General features: G+C 42.6%; 1 protein-coding gene across 7 annotated transcripts in view; it reads right to left on the bottom strand.

Moving 5' to 3' along the window:
* ELAVL2 (ELAV like RNA binding protein 2) overlaps window positions 1-27,728 on the bottom strand; it is a 148,808-nt gene that overhangs the window by 62,951 nt on the left and 58,129 nt on the right. For 4 of the 7 annotated variants that reach the window (XM_038769606.1, XM_038769600.1, XM_038769601.1 and 1 more), the window contains exons 2-3: window positions 21,463-21,553; window positions 17,736-17,979 (exon numbers count right to left, since the gene is read on the bottom strand). In XM_038769606.1, the coding sequence (XP_038625534.1) occupies window positions 17,736-17,979; window positions 21,463-21,534 (316 nt within the window). In that variant the 5' untranslated portion in view covers window positions 21,535-21,553. The remainder of the gene's footprint in view (window positions 1-17,735; window positions 17,980-21,462; window positions 21,554-27,728) is intronic. The other 3 variants (XM_038769604.1, XM_038769603.1, XM_038769605.1) reach the window with 2 other exon arrangements.

Raw genomic sequence — 27,728 nt, 5'->3', positions numbered from 1 at the left:
ATCCTGCACTCAAATTATTTTGACTGGTTGACTTCTGCCCCTATGCTGAAACTCTCTGGCTGTATCCTAGGGAAAGGTTTTCCCATGCCATGAGTAACCCCTTTAGAAGCATGTTAAGCCCATAACCCCCTTTTTGTTTTCCCAGAAAAACTTGGTGATAAGATGATAGAGATTTAAGTGTTTAGGACAAGTCTCCTGCTTTTCCTTTATTTTCAGAATTAAACACCGTGGTGTGTTATAAGGATGAGACCCTTGATTTTGCACAAAATATGACCCTCAGGTCCCTCTGGAATTGATTTACATTCCAACTCCCTTGCTTGTACCCCTAGTGATTGCGGGATATTAGACTAGAGATTGTTTTACAGGCCAAAAGTTTTTTTTCTTTGTTTGGGCTAGTCAGTCACTTGACTACCTGCAGAGTGCTACACTAGTAATGGAGGGTTGCAAACAAAGTAGCCAGCCACCAAGAATTTTCCAATTGGGTAAAATCAGATATAGAAATTCACAGACTACAACATGAAATGATGAAAGCAGCAGCATGGCCTAGTGACTAGTGCAATTTGCACTTTGCATAAAACAATGTGTTAAATTTAGTGCCCTCTGGCATATCACTTCCTGTGATCTCAGCCAGACAGACAGATAGGCTCCAAGCAAAGACCCGAGTGATAGCACATATTGTCTTACTCCTCTTATTTCAAGGCTGTTGTCCGCCTCTCTGTAAAGGATGTCAGGCTCTTAGCCCCCACTGTGCTACTCACAACCCAGACACTGGAAGTGAGCCAGGCCCACTCATGCTGTGACCGGGTTGGATTGCTGAAGACAAACAGGCTAAGCTAAAGATGCTGGCATTAACTCTACCCCTGGATCCACTTCTTGAGAATAACTCTTTTTAACATCAACTCAACCCCTAATCTACTTCCTAAACTAACTCACTCAAACAGCCCTCTGTTTATTGCAGCCTGCCAAGGTGGAGGGACCCCCAGCTGAGTGATTGGAGAAGAAAGAAAACTGCACTGTCATCCCAAAATGCCAAAACCTGAGCAAACTAGTTGATAGTAATAGATTAGGGCAGATCCAGAAGCCCCATGTTACGGTCAACAAGAATAGCATAAAAGGAGAGGGAAACGAAACTCAGGCTGCTGCTCACTGTCATCCTAAGGGGAGGCAGGAACAGCCCAAGCCCAAGGGACCACTTAAGCCAGAGATGCCTGTGCCTGACTAATCTCACAGGAGGAGACCTCTACACCTGGGTGGGGCGGGGACAGTCATAGGTTGCTATATAGCCGAGTCTGCGAGTTCCTCTTGATTGTATGCTTTACATTAAAATATCTAGTTTTTAACCAAGTTGCTGCGATCATCCCCTTGGCAGCCCCAACACAGCCCTCTAATTCATTCAATCGTATTTACTGAGTGCTTATTATGTGCAAAGCACTGTACTAATAATCTCAGATACTGAGTTGGCCATTCAGGACCTGACACCTAGTGGAAAAAACCCAGACCTGGCAGGGGGCCTGAGTTCTAATTCTGATTCCACCACTTGTCTGCTCTGTGACCTTGCTCAAGACACTTAATTTCTCTGTGACTCAGTTCCCTCATCTGCATAATAGGGATTTAATCCCTGTGTTCCCTCCTACTTAGACCATGAGCCTCATGTGGGACCTGATTATCTTGTATCTACTTCAGTGTCTTGTACAGGGCTTGGCACATAGCAATTAAATACCACAATTACAAGAACACATTTTAAGGAATCATATTCAATTGCTAGAAGGTATCAGATGTGATTAGAGCACGATGGTGTAACCTGGGAAGGCTTCATGTAGGTGAGCTTTTTGGAGAAAAGATTTGAAGGGGAGAAGGGGCAGTTTCAGATGTCATTTACAGAGGGTGGGAAGTCACATATAAACAACTGTGAGGAGGCTATCTTGACTGTAATGAAGAGGAAAGGTAGGAGATGAGGGTAGTTAGGTAAAGGATATCTAAATAGTGGGGGCCTTTAGTTGATACAAACTGCAATCACCAGTCACTGCAGGTTCTAAGAAGGGTAAAGAAAACATTTGAGGAAGACGATCCCTGCTGCTGTATGCACAGTCAGGTGTGAAATGAGGAGATTATAAAAAGAAATGCCTGCTTAGAGTCATTGTGTAACAGGCAGTTGTCAAGCCCATGGGTGTGGCAAAAAGGCCATCAGGAAATGCCATTCAAAAGAGATCTTACATTAAAGCAAAAAAGGCGTTAAGGTATCACGACCTTGCATACTTATACTCTACTAAAGCTCGAAACACCCCAGAGGTTTACTCAGAGGAAATGAGTATCCAACTCAAAAATGGAATTAAAAGATATCTGATGCTGAGAAGGGTGTTCAGAGATTCTGCTTCATGGCCAGACACTGAACCCTTAGTACAGGCCAGCTGTCCCACCAAGTCAAATGAGTGAGGATGTGGATGATTTGGAAGCAGTGCTGGGAGTCAGAAGGACCTGAGTTCTAATCCCAGCCCTGCAGAGCTGTATAACCTTGGGTAGATCACTTCACTATGCTTCAGTTACCTCATCTGTAAAATGAGGATTAAGACAGAGGTCCACGTGGGACAAGGACTGTGCCCAAACCGATTTGCTTGTATCTACTCCAGCACTTAGAACAGTGCCTGGCACATAGTAAGCACTTAAATGCCACACTTATTTTTATCATCACCACTCCTAGGAAAACAATTTAAGTGCACACTCCGTTGATTGTGGTAATGCCAGCTAAAGTCAAATAGGAACTGGTGGCCCATTGCTGTGATAGCACATGTGCTGAAGAGGCTCCAGCACCATTCAGGAACACCCTACCTGCTTGAAGCCCTAAACAATAATGATGATGGCATTTGTTAAGCGCTTACTATGTGCCAAGCACTGTTCTAAGCACTAGAGGGGATACAAGTTAATATGGTTGTCTCACGTGGGGCTCACAATCTTTATCCCCTTTTTACAGATGAGGTAACAGGCAGAGAAGTTAAATGACTTGCCCAAAGTCACACAGCTGACAAGTGGCGGAGCCAGGATTAGAACCTTTTTTGAATAAAGGTTCATGGATGCAGGCTTCACAGTCAAATCATTTACCTCAAGCCCTCCCAAACTTTGAGGCATTAGTGAGCAACTAGGGACCCCTGGTTTCGCTCTAAAATGGAAGTGCAACTACACGTTCATCCTTGCAAGTGCCCTTAACAATGACGGAAAAAAGATTATAACACAATCCAGACAGATTCATTTTAGCAGTACCATTGTCTGGGAAACTGATTTTCATTGGAAGTTGCAAGGCCCATGTGGGAATAATGCCAAATCACAGAGAAAGCTAATATAAGTCTCAAGTTGTCTCAACAGCAATGACCTAGTCCCACTCATTGGACAGGCTTCTTGGGTGCTCATGTCACACTGATCTTTGTAGCAACTGTGAAAAGAGTTTCTCTCGCCTCAAGCAAGAGGTTTGCAATGAGCCCGGTCTGTCCACTGCAGGAGCCTTAAGGCTCCACGGCACTTTCACCCTGCTTGAGTTTGTGCTTCACAAGTTGTTTCTATTGTTTATTCTGCTCTCCTGACTTTTGGCTTCCCCCTTCCAAATCACTACATAGCAGCTGCTTCAGTATTCTGCCTAGCTTGGCTGTGAATACTGCTTCAATGCTACTGTGGTCCAGGATCTCACTGGTAATCTTGCCCTGCCATTTGGCAGTGAGTAAGGTTTCTAGATGTTTCAACTACTCTAGAAGCTGTAGTAGGCTCGATTCTTGCAACTATAAAGGAGGTCGGTCACCACAACAGTTTTAAGAGACCATCAACTTGGTCTATTAAGCAGTGTGGCCTAGTAGAAAGAGCCCGGGTGCCAGAGGGCCTGGGTTCTAATCCCAGCTCTGCCATTTGTCATTCATTCAATTCATATTTACTGAGCACTTACTCTGTGCAGAGCACTGTACTAAGCACTTCAGAGAGTACAATACAACAATGAACAGACATTCTCTGCCCACAGACATCAATATAAATAAATTACAGATATTTACGTAAGTGTTGTGGGAGTTGGTGCCAGAAAGGGAAAACAAAGGGAGCAAGTCAGGGAGTAGGAGAAGAGGAAAGGAGGGGCTTAGTCTGGGAAGGTCTCCTGGAGATGTGCCTTCAGTAAGGCTTCGAAGTGGGGGAGAGTAATTGTCAGATTTGAGGGAGGGCATTCCATGTCAGAGACAGGATGTGGGCTTGGGGTTGCTGGTGAGGCACAGTGAGAAGGTTGGCATTAAAGGAGCGAAGTGTCTGGGCTGGGTTGTAGAAGCAGAGTAATGAGGTAGGAGGGGGCAAAGTGATGGAGTTGTGAGGAGTTTTTGTTTGATGTGATGTGGAGGTGGATGGGCAACCACCGGAGTTTTTTGGGGAGCGGAGTGACATGTCCTGAATGTTTTTGTGGAAAAATGATCTGGGCAGCAGAGTGAAGTATGAACTGGAGTGGAAAGAGAGAGGAGGCTGGAAGGTCAGCAAGTAGGTTCTTGCAGTAATCCAGGCGGGACAGGATGAGTGGCTGTATTAAGGTAGCAGTTTGGACAGAGAGGAGAAGGCAGATTTTAGCGATGTTGTGAAGGTGAGACCGGCAGGATTTAGTGATGGACTGAATATGTGGGTTGAATGAGAGAGAGGAGTCAAGGATAACACCAAGGTTATGGGCTTATGAGACAGGAAGGATTGACCTTGGCCAAGTCACTTAACATTTCTGGGCCTCAGTTACCCCATTTGTAGAATCGGGGTTTAGACTGTGAGCCCTATGTGGGATAGGAATGTGTCCAACTCGATAAACTTGTATCTACCCCATAGCTTAGTACAGTGCCTGGCATATAGTAAGAACTTAATACCATTAAAAAAAAACAAACACAAAATACCCTCGCTTTGGAGCTTGATGCCTTGTAGTCACCATCATGTTTTACAGTCTGTCAAAGCCCCTCCAAGCTTTTTTGATTGTTGTTTTCATCTCCTTATCTATTCCTTAGTTGTTGGATGGAGAACTGCGACCTTGGGCAAGTCACTTCACTTTGGTGCCTCAGTTTCCTCAACTGCAAAATGGGAATTCAAAACCCCTTCTCTACTTAGACTCTGAGTTCCATGTGGGCTTTGTATTAATGCTTCATGTGAAGGAATCAGAAATCGAGGCACAAACTATTTGAGTCAAAGTGAACAAGGACAAGCATAGTATGAGTTCTGGGCATGGTTTAGGCATTTTAGTTGATGTTTTATTTTACTTTAGCTCAGCATCGCTATAGTCACTCTTAAAAATACATGCCAATCCGTAACCGAGGATTTAAGAATAAAAAATTTTACAGAGATATTTTGCCTTTATAATGGAGTTTAGTAATGCATAAATTCACCTGAAGATTGGTTATGTTCAAAGTGTCAAAACATTGTATATATAAAACTAGCAGGAGAACTTCAAATGCAATCTACACCTTAGCTTTCTAAATTCTCAAGCACAAAAAATATCTTCCACAGTGTCTGAGAACAAACTGGGTGCAGAGCATTGCACCAGGATCTTAGGAGAGTACAAAAGAAATAAGAGAGACAGTCCCTGCCATTTAGGAGTTTGCGATTTAATACAGGAGACAGGTAAAATTTATAATTAGTGGGAGTTGCACAAGGTACAATTAGTAATGGCAGGAATATGGAAAATTGACTAAAGTGAATTCAATATGTAAGTAGAGATATACTTATAAGGGTAGTTTTAAAAATACATGCTAATGGAGATTTTTGGAAAACATTCAGTTGGGAAAGGCTTGTGTGTATCTTCAGGAGGACTTTGAAGCTGGAGAGGGGTGTGCAGATATGAAGGGGAAGTGACAAGGGGAAGGGCAGTATGAACAATGGGTTGTTGCCAACTTGTACTTCCCAAGCGCTTAGTACAGTGCTCTGCACAAAGTGCTCAATAAATACGACTGAATGAATGTAGGCAAGTTAATGGCAAAACATAGATAGTACGGTGAGCTTGGGAACCAAAGAGGCACACATAGGGAGTAGGAAGTGAAGACAGCCAATACCTAGAAGGGAAAGCCTTCAAGCCACTGGTCAGGAGTTTCTCCTTGACTCAGAGGGAAATGGATAGCCATTGAATGTTTGGTGGAGTGGAGAGATGTCTGCTTAGCATCACTTTAGAAAGATCATGCAGGCATCAGAGTGGGGCATACACTGGAAAGGGAGAGATGTTAGGAGCAGGGAGACCAGTGAAGATCCTGATTTAGTTGCGTAGTGAGGAGAGAATGAGAACAAACCAAGGAGTTGGTTGGGTGGACCTCAAAAATATTCACTTGTGAATGTCACTACTCCCTGTGTAGGCATTTGAAACAATGAAGTTTCTACCTCTACAATTGTTTTTGGTCAACATTTTGGAGAGATTACTCCAAAAATTCCCACAGTTTCCATTCCAACTTGGCCTGATAACCCAAATGCCCATATTAAAGCCAATTCTGCATTATCTAGAAGAAAAGCATTTGTGAAAAGGTTTTGTCAAATTCTATACTGTCATTTCATCATATTTCAGCCTCCTTCCTACAGCCAATCCTCAGAGTTGCTGGTAAGCAACATTGAGTTTTCCAGTTTCATTTCCTTTCTTCCTTCTCCACCTTTTGAGGAAAAAACAGTGAGATTACCCAAAGCTAAGCAACAATAGGACACAAAGAATAAACCACAAACTAATCAAGAAATGACTAAAATAATAATAACAATGATGGTATTTGTTAAGTGCTCACTATGTGCCAAGCACTGTACTACGTGTTCGGGTAGATATAAGGTCATCAGGTCCCACATGGGGCTCCCAGTCTGTCAGAGGGAGAACAGGTACTGAATCCCCATTTTGTGGATGAGGGAACTGACCCACAGAGAAGTGAAATGACTTGCCCAAGGTCACACAGCAGGTAAGCGGCAGAGGTGGGATTAGAACCCATGTCTTCTGACTCCCAGTCCAATGCTCTCTCCACTAGACCACACTGCTTCTCAGTAAGACTTCAGGTCAGATCTTTTCCAACCTGCACAACATATTTCCCCCCAAACATCCTTCTGCATCCCTATCCCCAAAGCACCATAATCTTGATTAGTAATTAAATGAAAGTCAACTCAGCATCCCAGTTCTGATAATTGCTTGCTGTGTGACCTTGTGCAGGTCACAACTTCTCTGGGTTTCAATTTCCTCATCTGTAAAGTGGGGATTCAATACCTGATCTCCCTCCTTAGACTGTGAGGCCCTTGTGGACTATCTGACCTTATAAACTTGTATTCATTCATTCATTCAATCGTATTTATTGAGTGCTTACTGTGTGCACAGCACTGTACTAAGCTCTTGAGAAGTACAAGTTGGTAACATATAGAGACAGTCCCTACCCAACAGCGGGCTCACAGTCTAGAAGGGGGAGACAGACAACAAAACATATTAACAAAATAAAACAAATAGAATAGTAAATATGTACAAGTAAAATCAGTAGAGTAATAAATCTGTACAAACATATATACAGGTGCTGTGGGAAGGGGAAGAAGGTAGGGCGGAGGGATGGGGAGAGGAAGGAGGGGGCTCAGTCTGGGAGGGCCTCCTGGAGGAGGTGAGCTCTCAGGAGGGCACTGAAGGGAGGAAGAGAGCTAGCTTGGCGGATGGGCAGAGGGAGGGCATTCCAGGCCCGGGGGATGACGTGGGCCGGGGGTCGACGGCGGGACAGGTGAGAGCGGGGTACGGTGAGGAGGTTAGTGGCAGAGGAGCAGAGGGTGCGGGCTGGGCTGTAGAAGGAAAGAAGGGAGGTGAGGTAGGAAGGGGCGAGGTGATGGAGAGCCTTGAAGCCGAGGGTGAGGAGTTTTTGCCTAATGCGTAGGTTGATTGATAGCCACTGGAGATTTTTGAGAAAGGGAGTAACATGCCCAGAGTGTTTCTGCACAATGATCCGGGAAGCAGCGTGAAGTATAGATTGAAGTGGGGAGGGACAGGAGGGTGGGAGATCGGAGAGGAGGCTGATGCAGTAATCCAGTTGGGATAGGATGAGAGATTGAGCCAGCAGGGTGGCAGTTTGGATGGAGAGGAAAGGGCGGATCTTGGCGATGTTGCGGAGGTGAGACCAGCAGTTTTTGGTGACGGATTGGAAGTGAGGGGTGAACGAGAGCGCAGAGTCGAGGATGACACCAAGGTTGCGGGCTTGTGAGACGGGAAGGATGGTAGTGCCGTCAACAGTGATGGAAAAGTCGGGGAGAGGGCAGGGTTTGGGAGGGAAGATAAGGAGTTAGACATATCGAGTTTTAGATGGCGGGCAGACATCCAGATGGAGATGTCTTGAAGGCAGGAGGAGACACAAGCCTGAAGGGAGGACAGAGAGCAGGGGCAGAGATGTAGATTTGGGTGTCATCAGCGTAGAGATGATAGTTGAAGCCATGGGAGCAAATGAGGTCACCAAGGGAGTGAGTGTAGACAGAGAACAGAAGGGGACCAAGAACTGACCATTGAGGAACCCCTACAGTAAGGGGATGGGAGGGGGAGGAGGAGCCTGCAAAAGAGACTGAGAACGAACAGCCGGAGAGATAAGAGAAAAACCAGGAGAGGACGGAGTCTGTGAAGCCAAGGCTGGATAGCGTGTTGAGGAGAAGGGGGTGGTCCACAGTGTCAAAGGCAGCTGAGAGGTCGAGGAGGATTAGGATAGAGTAGGAGCTGTTCGATTTGCCAAGCAGGAGATCACTGGTGACTTTTGAGAGGGCAGTTTCCATGGAATGTAGGGGACAGAAGCCAGATTGGAGGGGGTCGAGGAGAGAGTTGGCGTTGAGGAATTCGAGGCAGCAGGTGTAGATGACTTGTTCAAGGAGTTTGGAAAGGAATGGTAGGAGGGAGATAGGGTGATAACTAGAAGGGGAGGTGGGGTCAAGAGAGGGTTTTTTTAGGATGGGCGGAAGACGTGGGCATGTTTGAAGGCAGAGGGGAAGGAACCAGTGGAGAGTGAGTGGTTGAAGATGGAGTTAAGGAGGGGAGGAGGAACGGGACGAGAGATGTCATAAGATGAGAGGGAATGGGGTCAGAAGCACAGGTGGCTGGAGTAGCACTTGAGAGGACGGAGGAGATCTCATCTGAGGATACTGCTGGGAAGGATGGGAGAGTAGCGGAGAGGGTTGAGAGCCGGGGGGTTGGAGAATGGGGAGGAGTGACTTTGGGGAGCTCAGACCTGATGGAGTTAATTTTACTAATGAAGTAGGAGGCCAGATCTTTGGAGGTGAGGGAAGGAGGAGGGGGAGGAACAGGAGGCCTGAGAAGGGTGTTAAATGCCTGATCTTATTAACTTGTATCTATCCCAGTGCTTAGAAGAGTGCTCAACATATTAAGCCCTCAAAACATACCATAATAATTAGCATACCAAGATTCTCAAATGATCATCATCCACTTAATGCTGACTATGTTAAAGGTTAGGCAATTTTAAGAGAAACATCTACCACTCTGCTGCTAAATCCTTGACAGAGAAGCTTTTCTGACCTCAAATGCAAAGCTTAGAATAGGCAATAAGGCAACACGGCTTCAATCCTGTAGCAATCTTAGATGCCTAGTGCTCTAAGCACTGTTCTAAAAGGACTTCAAGGAAAAAAAATATTTCAAGAACCATTCTAGTTTAAGAAACCAAACATTTTACACAACCAAAGCATTTTCTAGAGAACAATGAAGCAAATCAATTCTGTTTATTGAGCACTTACTGTGCACAGAGCACTGTATTAAGTACTTGGGAGAGTACAGTATAACAGTTGGTAGCCATTCCCTACACACAGTGAGCTTAAAGTCTAGAGGGGGATTACAGACATTAATATACATAAGGTAGGGGTTGGAGGTGTAGATTTGGGAATCATCCTCAAATAGAGATGGCAGTTGATGACCTTTTATTGCTATGAGTGATTGCACTGCAAGTGTAGCCCCCAACAGAAAAATTGATTTTAAAATTCACTCAGCATTCACAACTGTGGCTTAAGCTTTCTCAACACTTACAACATTTAGAGGAAATTCATCACATGCATGTTTATTGCAAGGAAACCCTAGCCATAAAGTTTTACCCAACAGTCACAATTAAGACTGATTTTAGTTAGGTCACATTGTGAAGCAACTTACCCATAGGAATCAAACACTCCGGCTAAAGGACTCAAGTTCATACATATGCTCCCTATATCTTTAGATGGTTCATCTAAGGTTCCCGGGGAAGGAAATGAAGTTATTGTTCTGCCCAAAATAGGAAAAAATGGCTAGACTTTTGTACTAAAGCCTAAGATTCAATATGTGAAACAAGTCTGAATAAATACCAATTTGAGGAGATTTGCTTCTCTATAATAAATCTGAAATCCTCACCTCAAACTTTAGCTCTAGAATTGGCAATGTGTTCAAATACCACATTTTAGTCATTACTTGGTGATTTCTAGAATGTTAATGTTCTTTCAAAGTTGACAAAATGGACCATTACGTTAAATATTGGGAATAGTTTCCTAAGGTCAAGATGACATTGAAATGCCACTAAGATTGTATACTCTCTGCAGATTCTTTCCCTTCTTCTCTTTCTCTCCCCCACCTCCACCTCCAAACACACACATACACACACCTTGGAATCATTGATGTTAGGTGATGTTTGATGTCAGTGAGAAATCATAAAATCGTAGAAGTCAAACTGACATCCTTCAAGAATGGAAAAATATCCATGCACTTGCCTAAACAAATCACAGTATGCAATCAGACAAACTTCTGTAAGTGTCTAAACACTGATGTTGGAAGACACAACAGTTTCATAGGAACTTAGAAACGTGTGTGTGTGTGTGTGTGTGTGTGTGTGTGTGTGTGTGTGAGAGAGAGAGAGAGAGAGAGAGAGAGAGAAAACACGAGAGAGCAAGAGCACGCACATGTACACAAGCTGGCCTATTTTCTCTAACAGACAAGTACTGAGAGTGAAATGCTATCCATTCACGATAGTGTGATGGAAAAGACTCCTTATTGTGTAATTAAGATAGTTTCTTGATTGGCAAGTGTAATGGACATATACAGGTTCCACTCATATTTTCAAGCCTGCCTCTTACTGTGCACAGTAGGCACTTAATATTGCTACTACATACAGTATAACAGCATTCAGGAACAGTAACAGCAGCAGTATAACAGCAACAGTGTAAGCATAGCAGTATTCAGGAGAGTATAACAGCAAGACCCACATTCCTTGCCCTCTAGGAGCTTAACAATAAGGCGGAGAAGGGAAGAGAGAAGACAAACTAAATTTACAATTAAAAAACAGGAGAAGAACTAAAGAGAAAGAAAAGGGAAAAGGGGAAGGTGGCCAAGGAGAGGAAGTTCTAGATAGTCACCTTCTCCACTGCAGTATTTTTCACCTGCCCCTACTCCCACCACCAATCCTCACAAGCCTGCCAGGTAACCTGGGGCAGGAAAGGAGGTAGATGCACTGGGGAAATGGCAAAGGTCAGTCCCAGAGATGGCCCAAAGCTTCTGAGACTGAAGCCATGGGGCAACATACCCACACAAGCAGCAACAGAGGCAGAGTCAGGAAATAGCCCTGAGCTGCTAGCCCCACAGGCCACGAACTGGACCATGGCTCTGATGTCCCAACACTCTTCATTTTGCTGCCAGAATGGCAAGGGTGAGGCAGGTGAACAGCTTGCCTCCATATGTCCAGGAGTTCCCCAGTCCTGAAGCCCCATGAAGAAAAAAATAGCCAGGATCTCCTTTTTCCCTCCTGCTAGTAAGGGGCTACACTTTGGCTCCACCTCCAAGACATCAGGTCTGTTCTGGCCACCAGCTCTGTGTAAAAAGCTATTTTGCTTCCTTGATGCCAAACCAAAGGGTACCATTGCCCCCTTCACCCCATCAAGTTGATGCAACTACTATATACAGCACTTAAAGTATTCAACCTAGGCAACACAAACCAGTGTTCCTTTCAATTCTATATCACACATGCAATTTGCCAACGACCTCTTAATCACATTCTGTCTCTTGCCTGGAACTCCTATGCCCTTGAATCCTCACCTCCTGAATATTTAGGCACTCACCTCCCCCATCCACCTAACTGGTGGACATATCTTTAAATTCAGTTGCTTCCCCTTACCTGTAATTTACTTTAGTGTTGGTCTACTTTACCTTGAGGGCAGGAGTCATGTCTAACTATTGTACTATCCCAAGAGACAAGCAAACTGCTCTGGACAGAGGAAGTTCTCAAATAACATAGATTGATGCAGCTCTAAAACTACAGAATTATAAGGAGTGTTTCCAAAATTTTTGGTTGGGGGAGAACATATGGAGTATGGTCTGTGGCATGCAGTCCCTTTCATACTGAAGGATGGGTGAGGGAGGGAGAGGAGGTCAGGTCTCAGATTAGTATAAAAGACAAGAAAGGTAGTATTTGACCTTGTCCAAGCTAGTGTACAAACATGCCCTAAAGAAAAACAAAAAAAAAAACCCAACAAAAGCACTGCAAAAGTCTCCAATTGGTTGTCTGAAAATTTTCCCAGTGCATAAGCAGCAGCATGGCCTAGTGGAGTCAGAGGAGCAGCACGGCATAATGAATAGAGCATGGATCTGTGAGTCGGGAGGTCATAGGTTCTAATCCCAGCTCTACCACTTGTCTGCTGTGTGTCCCTGGGCAAGGCACCTCACGTCTCTGTCCCTGAATGATCTCATCTGTAAAATAGGGATGAAGACTGTGAGCCCTAGACAGGTCAAGGACTGCGTCCAACCCGATTTGCCCATATCCACCCCAGCACTTACTACAGTGTCTGGAACACAGTAAGTGTTTAAATACCATAATTATTATGGCCTGGATTCTAATCCTGACTCTAACTCCCCTTCTGTAAGACCTATGGCATGTCACTTTTCTCTGTGCCTCAATTTCCTCATTTGTAAAATGGGGATTAAATTCTACTCCCTCTTAAAGTGTGAGACCCATGTGGGACAGGGCCTATGTCCAACTTGATTATCCTGGATCTACCTCAGAGCTTAGTATAGTGCTTAGCATTTAGTAAGCACTTAACTAAATTCAATTTTCCTCAGACTTACTGATAGTCCACAGCACTTGTCAACTCTTCAAATTCAGTTGTAATAACCTTCAAGAGGCCCTCCAGTGAACATTCCTCTATAGCACAGTCAGCCTACACTCACTCCATCATTTTGGATGAAACAACTCAGTGGGCAAGCATTATGATGGATTAAGATCTTGACCACAGTAAGCACTCGATAAATATGACTGAATGAATGAATGACCATCTCTGAGGAGCCCAACTTCCTTCACATTGCTAGAATCCAAGTCCATAGGTGTTAAATGGTTTTGTAAGAAAACGCCAGGACAAGAAAACCAAAAAGTATCCAAAGTATTTACACCAGGGATATACAAGTAAATTTATTTACAATTAATCCAGTGAGAGGGGTTAGATGTTAAAACTGATCATTGTCAATATAAGTGCTTTGCACATAGTAAGTGCTTAATAAATGTGATTATTATTGACTGTGTGTGTGTGTGTGTGTGTGTGTGTGTGTGTGTGTGTGTGTGTATGTGCACGTGTATGCATACGCAGAGCACTGCTCAATGCTTCTGTGAGCATATTATAGAAGTAGCAGGCATTGTCCCTGCCCTTGAGGAATTGACAGTTTGAGGGGTGGGGCAGAAGAAGGGAAAGAGGAGTGACTGCCAGATTGTATATATAAAAAAATGGAAATATGGTTCAATTAGTAACTTTCCACATCCAAGGCATTCAGCATAAAGTAGAATTCAGACCTTTTAAAGAATTCATGTGACAAATATTTCTAAAAACTTGTAATTACAAGAAAAAATGGGAGATGTTTCATCAGAAAAATAGTGTGACAGGTGTTAGTTCACAAGAAGAATTCAACATGAATGGAACACTCCACCCTAGGAAAATGGGGCTGGCCAAAAGCAGAAATGTCTTTTTGCCAACTTTAAGTATTTAGTTTCACACTTTCATACACCCTATTTCAAGAAGCTTGATAAAAACCCACCAAAGTCCAAATATATGGATTCTTTGAGATTTAGATCTGACTTGATTTCAACATTATGAACATCTGCACTCAGTGTCCTGGGGGTGTTAACTTCACACGTGCCAAGAAAATGCACCAATTCCATACCCGATGTATCCTTGTGACCAAAGAGTACAAAATGCAAAACTATGATTTCGCATTGTCTTAAAACAACTGCTCCAGAGTTAAGGACCCTGTACAAGCTGAACTCAAACTGCTTTATATACCAACTCAGGTTCAGTAGGCCTTTCAGAGTCACCATATACCATTTCAGAGGTTATATTCATTCATTCAATAGTATTTATTGAGTGCTTACTGTGTGCAGAGCACTGTACTAAGCGCTTGGGAAGTACAAGTTGGCAACATATAGAGACGGTCCCCACCCAACAGTGGGCTCACAGTCTAGAAGGGGGAGACAGACAACAAAACATTAACAAAATTAGAATAAATATGTACAAACAAAATAGAGTAATACGTACAAACATATATACAGGTGCTGTGGGGAGGGGAAGGAGGTAAGGCGGGGTGGATGGGGAGGGGGACGAGGGGAAGAGGAAGGAGGAGGCTCAGTCTGGGAAGGCCTCCTGAAAGAGGTGAGCTCTCAGTAGGGCCTTGAAGGGAGGAAGAGAGCTAGCTTGGCGGATGTGGGGAGGGAGGGCATTCCAGGCCAGGGGGATGACGTGGGCCGGGGGTCAACGGCAGGACAGGGGAGAACGAGGCACGGTGAGGAAATCAGCGGCAGAGGAGCAGAGGGTGCGGGCTGGGTTGTAGAAGGAGAGAAGGGAGGTGAGGTAAGAGGGGGCGAGGTGATGGAGAGCCTTGAAGCCGAGGGTGAGGTGTTTTTGCCTGATGTGTCAGTTGATTGGTAGCCACTGGAGATTTTTGAGGAGGGGGGTAACATGCCCAGAGCGTTTCTGGACAAAGACAATCCGGGCAGCGGCATGAAGTATGGATTGAAGTGGGGAGGGACAGGACGATGGGAGATTGGAGAGGAGGCTGATACAGTAATCCAGCCGGGATAGGATAAGAGCTTGAACGAGCAGGGTAGCAGTCTGGATGGAGAGGCAGGGGGTATCTTGGCGATGTTGCGGAGGTGAGACCGGCAGGATTTGGTGATGGATTGGATGTGAGGGGTGAACGAGAGAGTGGAGTCGAGGATGACACCAAGGTTGCAGGCTTGTGAGACGGGAAGGATGGTAGTGCCGTCAACAGTGATGGGAAAGTCAGGGAGATGGCAGGGTTTGGGAGGAAAGACAGGGAGTTCAGTCTTGGACATGAGTTTTAGGTGGCGGGCAGACATCCAGATGGAGATGTCCTGAAGGCAGGAGGAGATGCGAGCCTGGAGGGAAGGAGAGAGAGCAGGGGCAGAGATGTAGATTTGGGTGTCATCAGCTTAGAGATGATAGTTGAAGCCGTGGGAGCGAATGAGGTCGCCAAGGGAGTGAGTATAGATCGAGAACAGAAGGGAACCAAGAACTGAACCTTGAGGAACCCCTACAGTAAGGGGATGGGGGGGGAGGAGCCTGTAAAAGAGACTGAGAATGAACGACCGGAGAGATAAGAGGAGAACCAGGAGAGGACAGAGTCTGTGAAGCCAAGGTTGGATAGCTTGTTGAGGAGAAGGGGGTCGTTCACAGTGTCGAGGGCAGCTGAGAGGTCGAGGAGGATTAGGATAGAGTAGGAGCCATTCGATTTGGCAAGCAGGAGGTCATTGATGACCTTTGAGAGGTCAGTTTCTGTGGAATGTAGGGGACAGAAGCCAGATTGGAGGGGGTTGAGGAGAGAGTTGGCGTTGAGGAATTCAAGGCAGCAGGTGTAGACAACTCGTTCAAGGAGTTTGGAAAGGAATGGTAGAATCAATCAATCAATCAATCGTGTTTATTGAGCGCTTACTATGTGCAGAGCACTGTACTAAGCGCTTGGGAAGTACAAATTGGCAACACATAGAGGCAGTCCCTACCCAACAGTGGGCTCACAGTCTAAAAGGGGGAGACAGAGAACAGAACCAAACATACCAACAAAATAAAATAAATAGGATAGAAATGTACAAGTAAAATAAAGAAATAGAGTAATAAATATGTACAACCATATAAATATGTACAACCATAGAAGGGAAGGTAGAAGGTAGAAGGGAGATAGGGCGATAACTAGAAGGTGAGGTGGGGTCAAGAGAGGGGTTTTTTAGGGTGGGAGAGAGGTGGGCATGTTTGAAGGCAGAGGGGAAGGAAACAGTGGAGAGTGGGCAGTTGAAGATGGAAGTTAAGGAGGGGAGAAGAGACAGAGTGAGAGATTTCATAAGATGAGAGGGAATGGGGTCAGAAGCACAGGTGGCCGGAGTAGCACTTGAGAGGAGGGAGGAGAGCTCCTCTAAGGATACTGCTGGGAAGGGTGGGAGAGTAGCCAAGAGCATTGAGACCCAGGGGGTTGGATGTGGGGGGGAGTGGCTTTGGGGAGCTCAGACCTGATGGATTTAATTTTATTAATGAAGTAGGAGGCCAGATCGTTGGGGGTGAGGGAAGGAGGAGGGGGAGGAACCGGGGGCCTGAGAAGGGAGTTGAATGTATGGAAGAGCTGACGGGGATGATGGGTATGGGTGTCAACAAGGGAGGAGAAATAGTTTTGTCTGGCAGAAAAGTGGGCTGAGTTAAGGCAGGAAAGGATAAACTTGCAGTGAACGAGGTTGGCATGGTGTTTAGACTTTCGCCAGCAGCGTTCAGCAGCTCGAGCATAAGAGCGAAGGAGGCAGACAGTGGCAGTGATCCAGGGCTGTGGGTTAGTGGTACGAGAGCGGCAAACGGAAAGGGGAGCGAGCAAGTCCAGCTGAGTAGAAAGCCAGAAGATCTGCATAATGGAAACTGGGAGGGACTACAGGCAAGACAGCTCTCTGGTCTGCTGAATACCATATTCCCAGCAGCCAATGTGACAACTGTGTGAGTGTAATAAAACCCCTGAGGAGTCAGTCTCAAGTACCTGGTTTGGACTTGACATTTCAGATCGTGTTGTCTGTGAACTAAGCCTAAGTGGGTGTCAGTACAAGGCTCAGTAGTTCAAGTCTTAAAACATTTGTGGTCTTTATAAACCTGGACTCCAAAGCAATGCTTAAAAAGCAGGCAAAATTGATTTCAATGTTGAACAGAAAAACATATCCTAAAGAAAGCAGGGAGAATAATGGTGGGAACCTGTGACGATATCTCCTTTTTCTCCAAGCACAACAAAACTGCTACATCGTTTGACTGTCCAACTTCTACAAACCATTAAAAGTGCTTTCATTGACTTTTTAAAGTAAATGGCAAAGACCTAAAAAAAAATACAGATAAGTATTTCTCTAAAATTGGAGGAAAAAAAACCCTTGCTCTATTATATCCTCTACTTGGACTCTGTTTCAATTCAACAAGTGGAAAAAAACAGATTGGAGGGCATTAATACAAAACTAAAGGTTTTTAAAAAGCAGTGGTAAAAGTAATACACTTTCCCAAAATCTAGTGTATGAGAGAATTCAAAGACCCAGTTAGCATTTATATTGCTCTTTTAACATCTGTCATGTACTATAAAGTTAATTCTACCAACCCAGGAGTTAAGAATCACTGATGAAGTACTCCAGTTATCCTATGAAATGCATCCAAATTCAATTCTGAATAATTCAAAAAACTAAGCTTCATGTGGACCCCCTCCCACCTCTAAAAACAGCCCTCCAACTATAAGGAATCTTTTCACAATTACATACCTGTTATTTTGTCTCTTACAAGTTTACATGACTCTATCTCACCAATGCTCCCAAACAGACTTTTCAACTCTTCCTGTGTCATGTTCTGAGGAAGGTAGTTGACTATTAAATTGGTCTTGCTGTCCTCCGTGTTACCAGAGTCAACTGGTGATGAGCAGTTGTTGTTTATGGTACTTGGACCATTGGCTGTGTTATTGCAAGTGGGCCCATTAGACAGTTGTGTTTCCATGGCAGCAATTACCTGCTAAACAGAGAGAAAGTAAGAACTGTCAGAATTCATATTTCACAATCTAGGACAATTCCAGCCAATGATTTAAAGACACATCACAAGTGGAACTACCAAAGTTACTTTGAAACCTTTACCACTACCACAATTAACTGCCTAGCTAGCTCTATAGCTTATGCATGTTATGCACACAATATATAAAGACAATTTAAATTGCTATTTGAACACTTTTTTTTTAATTACAGCCTTAGTCTCTTCATATTCCCTTACTCACCTGCAACATGCTTGGACTTAGGGGAAGTGTAGAGGACCTAAAGGTACAGAATTGAGCCTTTACTAAAATTTCCTAAAGGAAAATAGTAAGGCACACTGCAAACATTTTGAAAAATCTATTAGCTTTCAGAAATTGAACTGACAAATTATCAAAACTACATCCATGAAGCTAAAAAGTACATTGGATGCATTTTTTTGCTAACATTTGCTGTTTTGGTTGCTTTTTCAGTATTGAAGTTGATTTGCAGTATTCAACTATGTTAGTGATGAAAACAATAATGGATGCTTAAGTTTAAGGAAGTGAACAGGATTTGCAGCTATGAAGTACTTCTTTCATGTTACGCAAACTAAAAAGCCATTTTTTTCCATCTTTCAAACTAGAAAATGACTTGTTGAATCACTTATCCACCAGTGAAGCTATGTGGTAAAATAAAAATCCCTATAAAATTCAATTTGATTCTCTGGTTTGAATCTTAGACTATCTACCCCCCAAAAAACCATCACTAAACAAACCCAACTTAAGCAAATAAGCCATCCCAAGGAAGTCCGGCATGAACTGAAAACTGCTGATCAGTTCTGAAAATAAATCTTCAATTTTTAATTCTGGACAAATGGTCATAGTAGGGCAAACTGGACACCCGTGAAATGGTTAGCAGTTTTGGATCTGGTTCTCAAACTCCAGTCCTACATTCAGAAGAGATATGTCTCACCCTTAAGTCTTCAGAGATATTCCACTAAGCACCGTTGACCTACTTAAAACACATGTTTTATGGGTAAAAATGACCCAGCACTTAGCTGATACAATTTTAAGTGTCCAAACTTTGAAGTCTTTTTTGAAAGGATGGTCCTCTGTACTTATCCCATAAATCACTAGACTCAACAAGAAAAAAAAGTGTCTCTAAGTAGTTCTGAATTAGTGGGGATTTGTATTTGTAAAGATTTTAAATATCAACAAAAGGAGTCATCAACTGAGAGGGCATAAATACCTATAAAGTAATAAAATTTCCTGGACCTGGGTAGCAGAGTGCCTTTCCTATCGATCTGTGATATCTGAAGACTTACCCAAAATAAAAAAGAAGTATTTACAAAGGCAGCAGAGTATAGTGAAATGAGTTCTGAATTGGGCACTCACAGGAGGGTTGGGGGGGATAAAGGCCTCCAGGAGGATTTTAGCCAAGTCATTTACTAGGCTTCAGTTCTTCAATTCTGTTAAATAGGCATTTTGTCCTCATCTCTTTCCCTCACAGGTTCATGGAAGGGGTGGATAAAGGATGCAATTGAAACTCCTAAGTGGGAAGGGGAGTGGAAAGGAGAACAACCTAAGACACACACAAGGAAGTCAGTTCTCCTGTAATGTGGGATTTGCACTCCTGAACCCCCAGATTAAGAAACTCATACACCTTGACCAACACCTCACGCTTGCACACAATTATTTCTTCCAACATACCATCACATTCCATCCAGATACCTGGTGTTGGAAGAATATTACCCAACTCATCTGTCAAGTTCTATCCAAAACACGATATGAACACATACGTTAGAGAAGAACTGACTTAGATATGTAAGTGTAACCCATGCTATAAGTGGGTTACATTCCTTAAGGAAATAATTGTATCATGGGGGTACACTCTTTCTCAAAGACTTAAAGTTACCAGCCCCAATATGAAGGCCATACATTACAAGTAAAAAAGTTACACTATAAACCTCATTCCTCTCCACCTCTGCCCATTAACTCTCCCTGCACCCTCAACTCACCTACCGGCACCACCAGTTTCTCCTCCCCAACAGCCCCATTTCAAACTTTAATCATAGCGGCAACTCTTTCCACAGCCATGATCTCGTTTCCCCCATCACCAACACTATACATGCTTCCTGGAGTATAGCTCCACCTCCATGCCCAAGCCAAAGTGGTAGGAATGGGGACAGGGATGGCTCTCCTCCACCTTCCCCTTCAGTCCATTCCTATGACTTTGTCTAGGGTAGGGAGGTGGGTCTATACCCTGGGATGGGAGAAGAGAGCAGCAACAACACTCCCAGCAGCAACTGTGGATATGGTTAAAATTATGGGAGAAGGGGCACAGAAAAACTGCCAGTGATGGGGGAGTATTTTGTTTACCTGCTTGATTGGACAAAATGTCAAGAGATACAAATGCTAAGGTAGTGCAGGTCATAATCCAGGGTACACCTATATTTTTAGACTAAAATGCATTTACAAGTAACTTGCTTGAAACTGGGAGGGCAATAGAGAAGATTTCCTCCATAATATAGAGATGTGATCCAATTTTACAAAATAAAGCTGCAGTACTACCCAGCAGTGTTCTTTCATGGCAACACTCCTATGGTTATCCTTTTTTTTCTGGCACAGTAAAACAATGAGATGCTAGACAAGGAAATGGCCCATGCCAATTAACACAAATTGCTTTTCAAATGTTAGGATATGTGGAGGAAATGGTGGACCCTGAACATTGGATTCTGACTAAACCTCACTGGGACAGCATTTAAAATATAAAGTGTTCATTGATTGAAATTAGCAGGATTTATCAAGGACAACAAACAATCCTCATTTAACTGCACATTTATTTTTATGTTCAGGTGGCAAGAATGAGATACTAAGCCAACATTCAAGTGAACAGCTGCAGTAGGCTGTGTGTGCTGAAATTACAGCATTTCTCAGCTATAGGACCATCTGCTCAAAATAAAATGATACTAATGTGCTATATTTTACAAATAATGCATATTCCGATGATAGGTTCAACACAACTGTTCACAGAATGTGAACTCTTTAAGCAGTTACTGGGCAAGTGATTCAGCCAGAAAAAAAAAAAAAACCTTACAATTTAACATTTTAAGCAGCAGGAATTGTAAATAACTTCAAAAATTATTAACAAAAAAAGATACGTAGCACAGAGAATTTAGAGTTACTGTAACTTAGTATTCAGACCATACCAAAACTTTTTTGTTTAAAACATTTATACTCTTTTCTCATATGCTAGACATTTCAACACTGCACTAAAACCTAATTCAGATTTTACGGCAAACAAAATGTGGTTCGAATTCTATGTATGACACTAGTTACTACACTTGTGCCTACTCTATATGGCTTGTTAGGACTTTGAGCACATTGCAATTTTTAGATTGCCAAATGAAAGATTCAAGTATTTGGTATGGCCTCAGCACTACTGCAACGTTAAAAAGTAGCCTACATAATTTAAGAAAAATCCCACAGACCCCAGTCCAAGGCTCTGCTGCCCACGAACCACTTCTAAGCAGAGAAGCCACATCACACAGTCTGACTGCCATGTTAGTTTGGAGTTGCCGTCTGCAATATGGACACAAAAAGTACCGTATGTTAGATTAGCAAGATAATGCAACAAATCAGTTTGTACAAATTTACAGTAATCGTGTTTATATTCCCAGCACGTCCATGCAGTGTGGCTTAATTGAATTTGAGGCAATTCCAATCTAATCTTTCGAATTGAGTTAAATGTGTAGATTTCTTGAATAAGAAAGCATTTGAATTAGGTGACTGATTTACGGGTAGCACAAACTAGATTAAATCTAAAGTCATAAAGAACCATTTTAAACTATCATATCTATTTTTTAAACAGCATGCTATTCTGATAGTTTACACTGAATGGGTGAAACAAAGAAATGTGCAAGATACCAAGCTGTGCAATACCACCTCGACTTATGAGTATGAAGCTGCCACTATGTGGTCTTAAAGCTTTCTTCCCACACCCTAAAAATGGCAAGAGGAGGTGAGAAAGAAGAGGTAAAGAGAATAGGGCTACTGGTGCACAAGATCTAAATTTGTTCTTGAAGAGTTTCAATGCATTTTGTATTCTAAAACTAGAATACCAGAACTAAAATACCATTTTGCCACTCCCACGTACTAAAATGGCATCTTGACAAAGTTTTCCCAAAAGTTGTTCACAGGGCTGTAAACCAGTATCTTTCAAATGGAATAATTGGACCAATAAATACCAGAGTTGGGAATAATGCTTGTGATCCTTACCACATCAACTAGATTTTAAGTAGATAAATTGCAAACCCAATACGATGGTTAAATACTAGTCCTATGCAACCTCATAATTCATGGATCACTTGCATGTCCAAATACCTTAACAGTGGCCCAAAACATAAGCAGTCTCCTTTTTTTTTATTTGCTCACACATAGGCATGCTAAGCCAGTTCCTCTTTTTCCAATCTCAGAATTATGTAGTACTAGTGGTACTTGAGGACTGAGTGCAGCACATAGTTGAAACACAAAACACATTTCCTGCCTACAAGAAACTGACACAAACTGAAGAAATAAATTTAAAAATATTCAATATGCAAAATTGTATTTGATCACTTACTATGTGCAGAGCACTGAACTAAGCACTGAGGAGAGTACACTGCAGAGTTGGTAGACATTCCCTGCCCACAAGGAGAAATATATACACACAAGAGCTGAGGAGGTATATATAAACATAAATGCAAGAGGGGACTGAAGGGTTGATAAAAATCAGGATACTGGTAATTGGAGAAAGCAGGATCTTTGGAGAGTTTAGGTCTGGCGAATATGGCAGGGGCCAAGAAAGTTCCAGGCCCTGGAGAGAGTGTGAGCAGAGCTCGGAGGTGGATCTGGGATGAACAAAGAGTCAGTCAATCGCATTTATGGAGCTCTAAGTGCAGTGCACTGTACTAAGCGCTTGGGAGAGTACACTAACACAGACATTTCCCGCCCACAATGAGCTTACATTCTAGAGGGAGCACAAAGGGGAGGGAGAAGAGCCATTAAGGTGGACAGTGCTGATAAGCATCTTAAGGCCGATCGATATTTTTTTGAGCACTTAGTGTGCACAGCACTGTATTAAGTGCTTAGGAAAGTACAATACAGAGTTGGTAGGCATGATCGCTGCCCACAACAGAGTCTTTGCTTGATGTGGAGGGAAATGGGCAGCCATTGGAGGGTTTGGAGAGGGAAAGACATCGATCATATTTTTTGAGCACTTGCTGCATGCAGAGCACTGTACCAAGCACTTGGGAGAGTAGGATAAGAGAGTTGATAGACACACTCCCTGCCCACAATGAGCTGACGGTCTAGAGGCATATGCTGAGAGGCTCTGCAGGAAGATAACCCAGGCAGCAGCGGGTTGGGGGAGAAAGTTGGAGACAGGGAAAGCAGGGAAGAGTCTAATGCAATAGTCTAGTCATGATCTGATAATCTTTTGAACCAGCATAGTGGCTGCATGCCAAGTTGGGAAGCTTGATCTTGAGTCTTGATCAAGTCATCCTTAAAAGTGTAGTATAGCTACCAAGGATTGCGCTTACCTGTTTTTCCAGCACCTTTTTTCTTAAATATTTGTTTTTATTCTAGTTTTAACATTTATTTTGAATGAGTGATGCTCTAGTAGGTAACTTGACAGCGAGCTTTCCTGGTAAAAAATGTACCCTTCATGCTAACAGCTCAGTTTAGAGAGTGGCTCATAGGGTTCCTTTAAGCCCAATTTCCCTATCCAAACCAGTTAATTTAGGATGACCCCATGATTATATAACTGAGCAACTAAGAGCATGCAATGAAAAGCACAGAATTCCAGCAAAGTTGATTAAGGAATGCTTTCCACTAGATACCTCAATGAATCACAAAAGCTTTATGACCACTTACCTTTTTCCTTATTGTAAAACGTTTCATAATTTCATAGCCTGATTAATTGGAGGTCAACACAGACTTACTAAATTTGGCTTCTACAGTTCCATTCCACAGATAAAACTATTGAGTTAATCATCTTGTTCCCTTTAAGAATCATTACCAATAAACGTTTTTATTACATCATGTTCCATAAGATTATGTATTTCACAAATGGTCTACTGTACTTGCCATATGAAGAGACATCCCTTCTGTTCTAGTTAGCTACAACTTCCTGTGAAATGGTAGGGATGTGTTAAGTAGTGTGGCTCCGTGGAAGGAGCACGAGCTTGGGAGTCAGAGGATGTGGGTTCTAATCCCGGCTCCACCACTTGTCTGTTGTGTGACCTCAGGCAAGTCACAACTTCTTTGTGCCTTAGTTACCTCATCTGTAAAATGGGGATTAAAAGTGAGCCCCATGTGGGACAACCTGATTACCCTGTATCTACTCCAGTGCTTAGAACAGTGTTTGGCACATAGTGAGCGCTTAATACCATCATTATTATACATCACCCCTATACTTATACTGGCCAAAGTTCATGTCCTAAAAATATAAAACTAAGGACTAGAAATTTTGTGCTACTGAATCCACCACTGACTATTTTGCTGTCAGCCTTGTGAATATCTATCCAACCTCTGACTCAAATTCCTTGAGAGAAAGAGGGCATATCGGACACATAAGCATTCATTTTAAGCCTTAGAAAAAGGAACCTGGTAAAAACATGTATTGTAAGAACAAGTTCATTTTCACCACTCTATTATTTTGTGTTTGTTAGTTTCATGAAATCTATTGGCATAGATGGGCCAGAACTCTTTTAAACATCAGTACACCATTGAAAAGCATTGTGATAAACAGAAGTTATATGAGTAGCAGGTTTTCTGGTTTGCCATTCTTCTCACTAACTTCTACTCCACACTTTAATTGCAAACTAACATTTACTTTTTATTTCATTGTTTACACAATCCTTTGAGTAACTCGATTTCCACAATCCTGTAACAGAGGGTGAAGTTTGGGAGGAAAGTGGCAATAGAATTTTCACCAAATTCAAGAATCTTTTTCCTATAGAAAGGAACAGCAGTAAGAAGGGAGAAAAGCAGTATTCCAACACATTCTTGCTGTACTTAATCTTTTGAAAGGAACAACATGCATTTGTACAAATAGAAGCCCCAGTGTGCTGTGTTTCATTGCAAAACGTTTTGGATCAGAGTAATGTGATGCTTCCAAAATCTCAGATAATGCAAAAAACAAGCAAATGAACAACAACAAAAAAAAAACCCAACCCAAAACCCCCTCACTCCTTACAGATGCAACAGAATAAGATTTAAAAAAACTCTTACTTTGCATTCTATCACAATTTACAAAATCACTGTATAATAGAAGAAAACATATTTTATTTCAAAAACAAGCATTTACTGTTGAAACTATGCTTGTCACACAAATCCTTATTCTATCACACCAAACAAAAATAGTTTAAGTGTTGAATGGAATGATGCTCTTAGCATCTGAATGGTCCATAATGATGGGGGTGGAGACTGTTTTGCATCTTCTTTGGCTGGTTTTCCATTCCTCCTGGTTAACAAAAGGCTGTGGGTTGAAAGTTACTTTGTGGGGGGGGGAAAAAAAGGACCTTGTTCCCATCTGGCTAGAAATTGTGTAGAATTTGTCCACGTTACAGATAAATATAATTAGTTCTTAATTAAAAAAAAACTACAGAGTCTATTGTGAATTCAACAACTTCATTGCCTTTGGTGACAAGATGCCGTATTTTCTGAAGTTACTTCGGTAAAGATGGTCACTCCATGTTTTGGACCAGATTGCTTAGAATTCTGTAAGCTAAATTCATCTGGCAGGCTAAGTTTGGTTAGTTACAGATAAGCACTTCTATGATTTGGTTCCTTTTTATTTTTCAAATGGTATGTGTTAAGCACTTACTATGTGCCAGGTACCGTTTGAAGCGCTGGGGTAGATACAAGTCAAATCAGGTTGGGCACAGTCCATGTCCCACATGGGGCTCACATTTGTAATAGCTCTGTACACAGTAAGCCCTCAAAAATGATTGATTCCCCACCCGTCTCACTTGCCCAGATTCTATAGGTTTAACTGCACTTAGGCAAAGTTTGGATGCTAGCAAAGCTCAGGTAAATAGCTCCCTGAAACTTTCAAAACAGAAAATTAGATGCCAAAATTATTTTTAAAGTGTTCAGTCTATTAACCCCATAGCAGAATGCTGGTTAGCACCAGAATTTGTTTTAAAAAAGTCTTTATGCTTTGTTTTTTCCAGTACTCCCAAAGTTTATCGCATCAACCAGTTTGACAATTATGACGGTAAACCAAAACACGAGTCTGAAAATATAGTCTAGAATCACTTCCAAACAGTGAAGAGGACCACTTCAGTCATCATCTGTAAACACTATACAGAGAATGCAGAAGTCCTATCTTTGGAAAGCAGATGAAAATTGCTAGAAGGGAGTGTTAATTGGTATTTGCAAGACATAGGAATTGTGGGTCCTCTTGTTTTACGCTACTAAGCGGACATGCTTCTGTCAGTTAATCCACAAGTAGTAAAAACAGGAATTTTAAGAATCATAGTTGTGTCACATACAACCCCCTGAGTACCTTCAGCTGTATACCACAATAGGAGATAGCCTAGTAATCCTCTTCCTTTTTAAGAGTAAATCACTAGAATTTGGGGGACTTCAGGATAAGGATCTCCACTTTGAATCTAGAAGACCTACTTTGTTCCATAGGATAGTAGCCTCTATTAGTGTAAGTTTCAGGTAATTTAGATAAGGAATGAGATAAGCAACAAGAGCCATTTGGATGCTTAGTTAAAAAAAAAGGGGGGGGGGGGCAACAGAAGACATAGCATCACAGAGGAACTCAATATACTTGAAGCATCTTTGTAGATAACATGTTGCTAACGGCCCATCAGTGAAAAGGGCAGAAAGAAGTCACCGCATAAGAACTTAGACCTTAAGTAGGTCTGGTGCTGGGGCAGCTTCAGTAGTTTTAGACAAAGTTACCTTTAAAAAAAAATCTACATCCAATAGATACTGATGGTGTTTTTTAAACATGTCTCGCACTGTTCAAATTCCTCTACTTTTAAGCCTTCTATCAAGAGTATGTGAGAATCTACTGTGTGAAGGAGTGCTCCACGAGGCTATGGAAAAGCCCAATGAAAGAGGCCTGACTCCAATCCTTACAATCTCATGAAGAGGCAGGCAAACAAACTGTATAGGGTTAGGAGCAGGAGGAAAGTTATGAAGTCAACTGGTAGCAAGGGCGGGGGGAAATGGAGTACACATATTGATAGGAGCAGAATGGTTTAAGTGAAAGTGTGGGCCTGGGGGACAGAGGACCTGGGTTCTAATCCTGGCTCTATCAATTGCCTGCTGCGTGACCTTCAAGTCGCTTAACTTTTCCATGCCTCAGTCTCCTCACCTGTAAAATAAGGATTCTCCCTCCTATCTCATATCTACTCCAGCAGTTAGACCTGCCTGACACAGTAAGTGCTTAAATACAACAACAGTACATATGCGTAAATGCTAAGGGTGACTGTTAGGATGACAACATGACATGAGAAACTAGGAATGCCTCTTGAAGGTCTCTAAAAACATGGGATATTTGGGCTCAGCAATATTTAGCAACCTGTGAAAAATACTTGGATAGGGCTTATGGCAATGTAAACATATTCCCTAATGTCTAAAGGATTGCAGCCCCAAATTGTTAAACTTCTGGAAGCTCATGCAGAGGGCTAACAGTTATAGCAAAGCTGTTCAGCCTATTGTGAGGGCAATTCAACAACCATTTCACCGATGTCGT

Source organism: Tachyglossus aculeatus, chromosome X4 (assembly GCF_015852505.1).
Source record: "Tachyglossus aculeatus isolate mTacAcu1 chromosome X4, mTacAcu1.pri, whole genome shotgun sequence".
NCBI classification, from domain to species: domain Eukaryota; kingdom Metazoa; phylum Chordata; class Mammalia; order Monotremata; family Tachyglossidae; genus Tachyglossus; species Tachyglossus aculeatus.
This window is presented reverse-complemented; position numbering and strand designations above follow the sequence as displayed.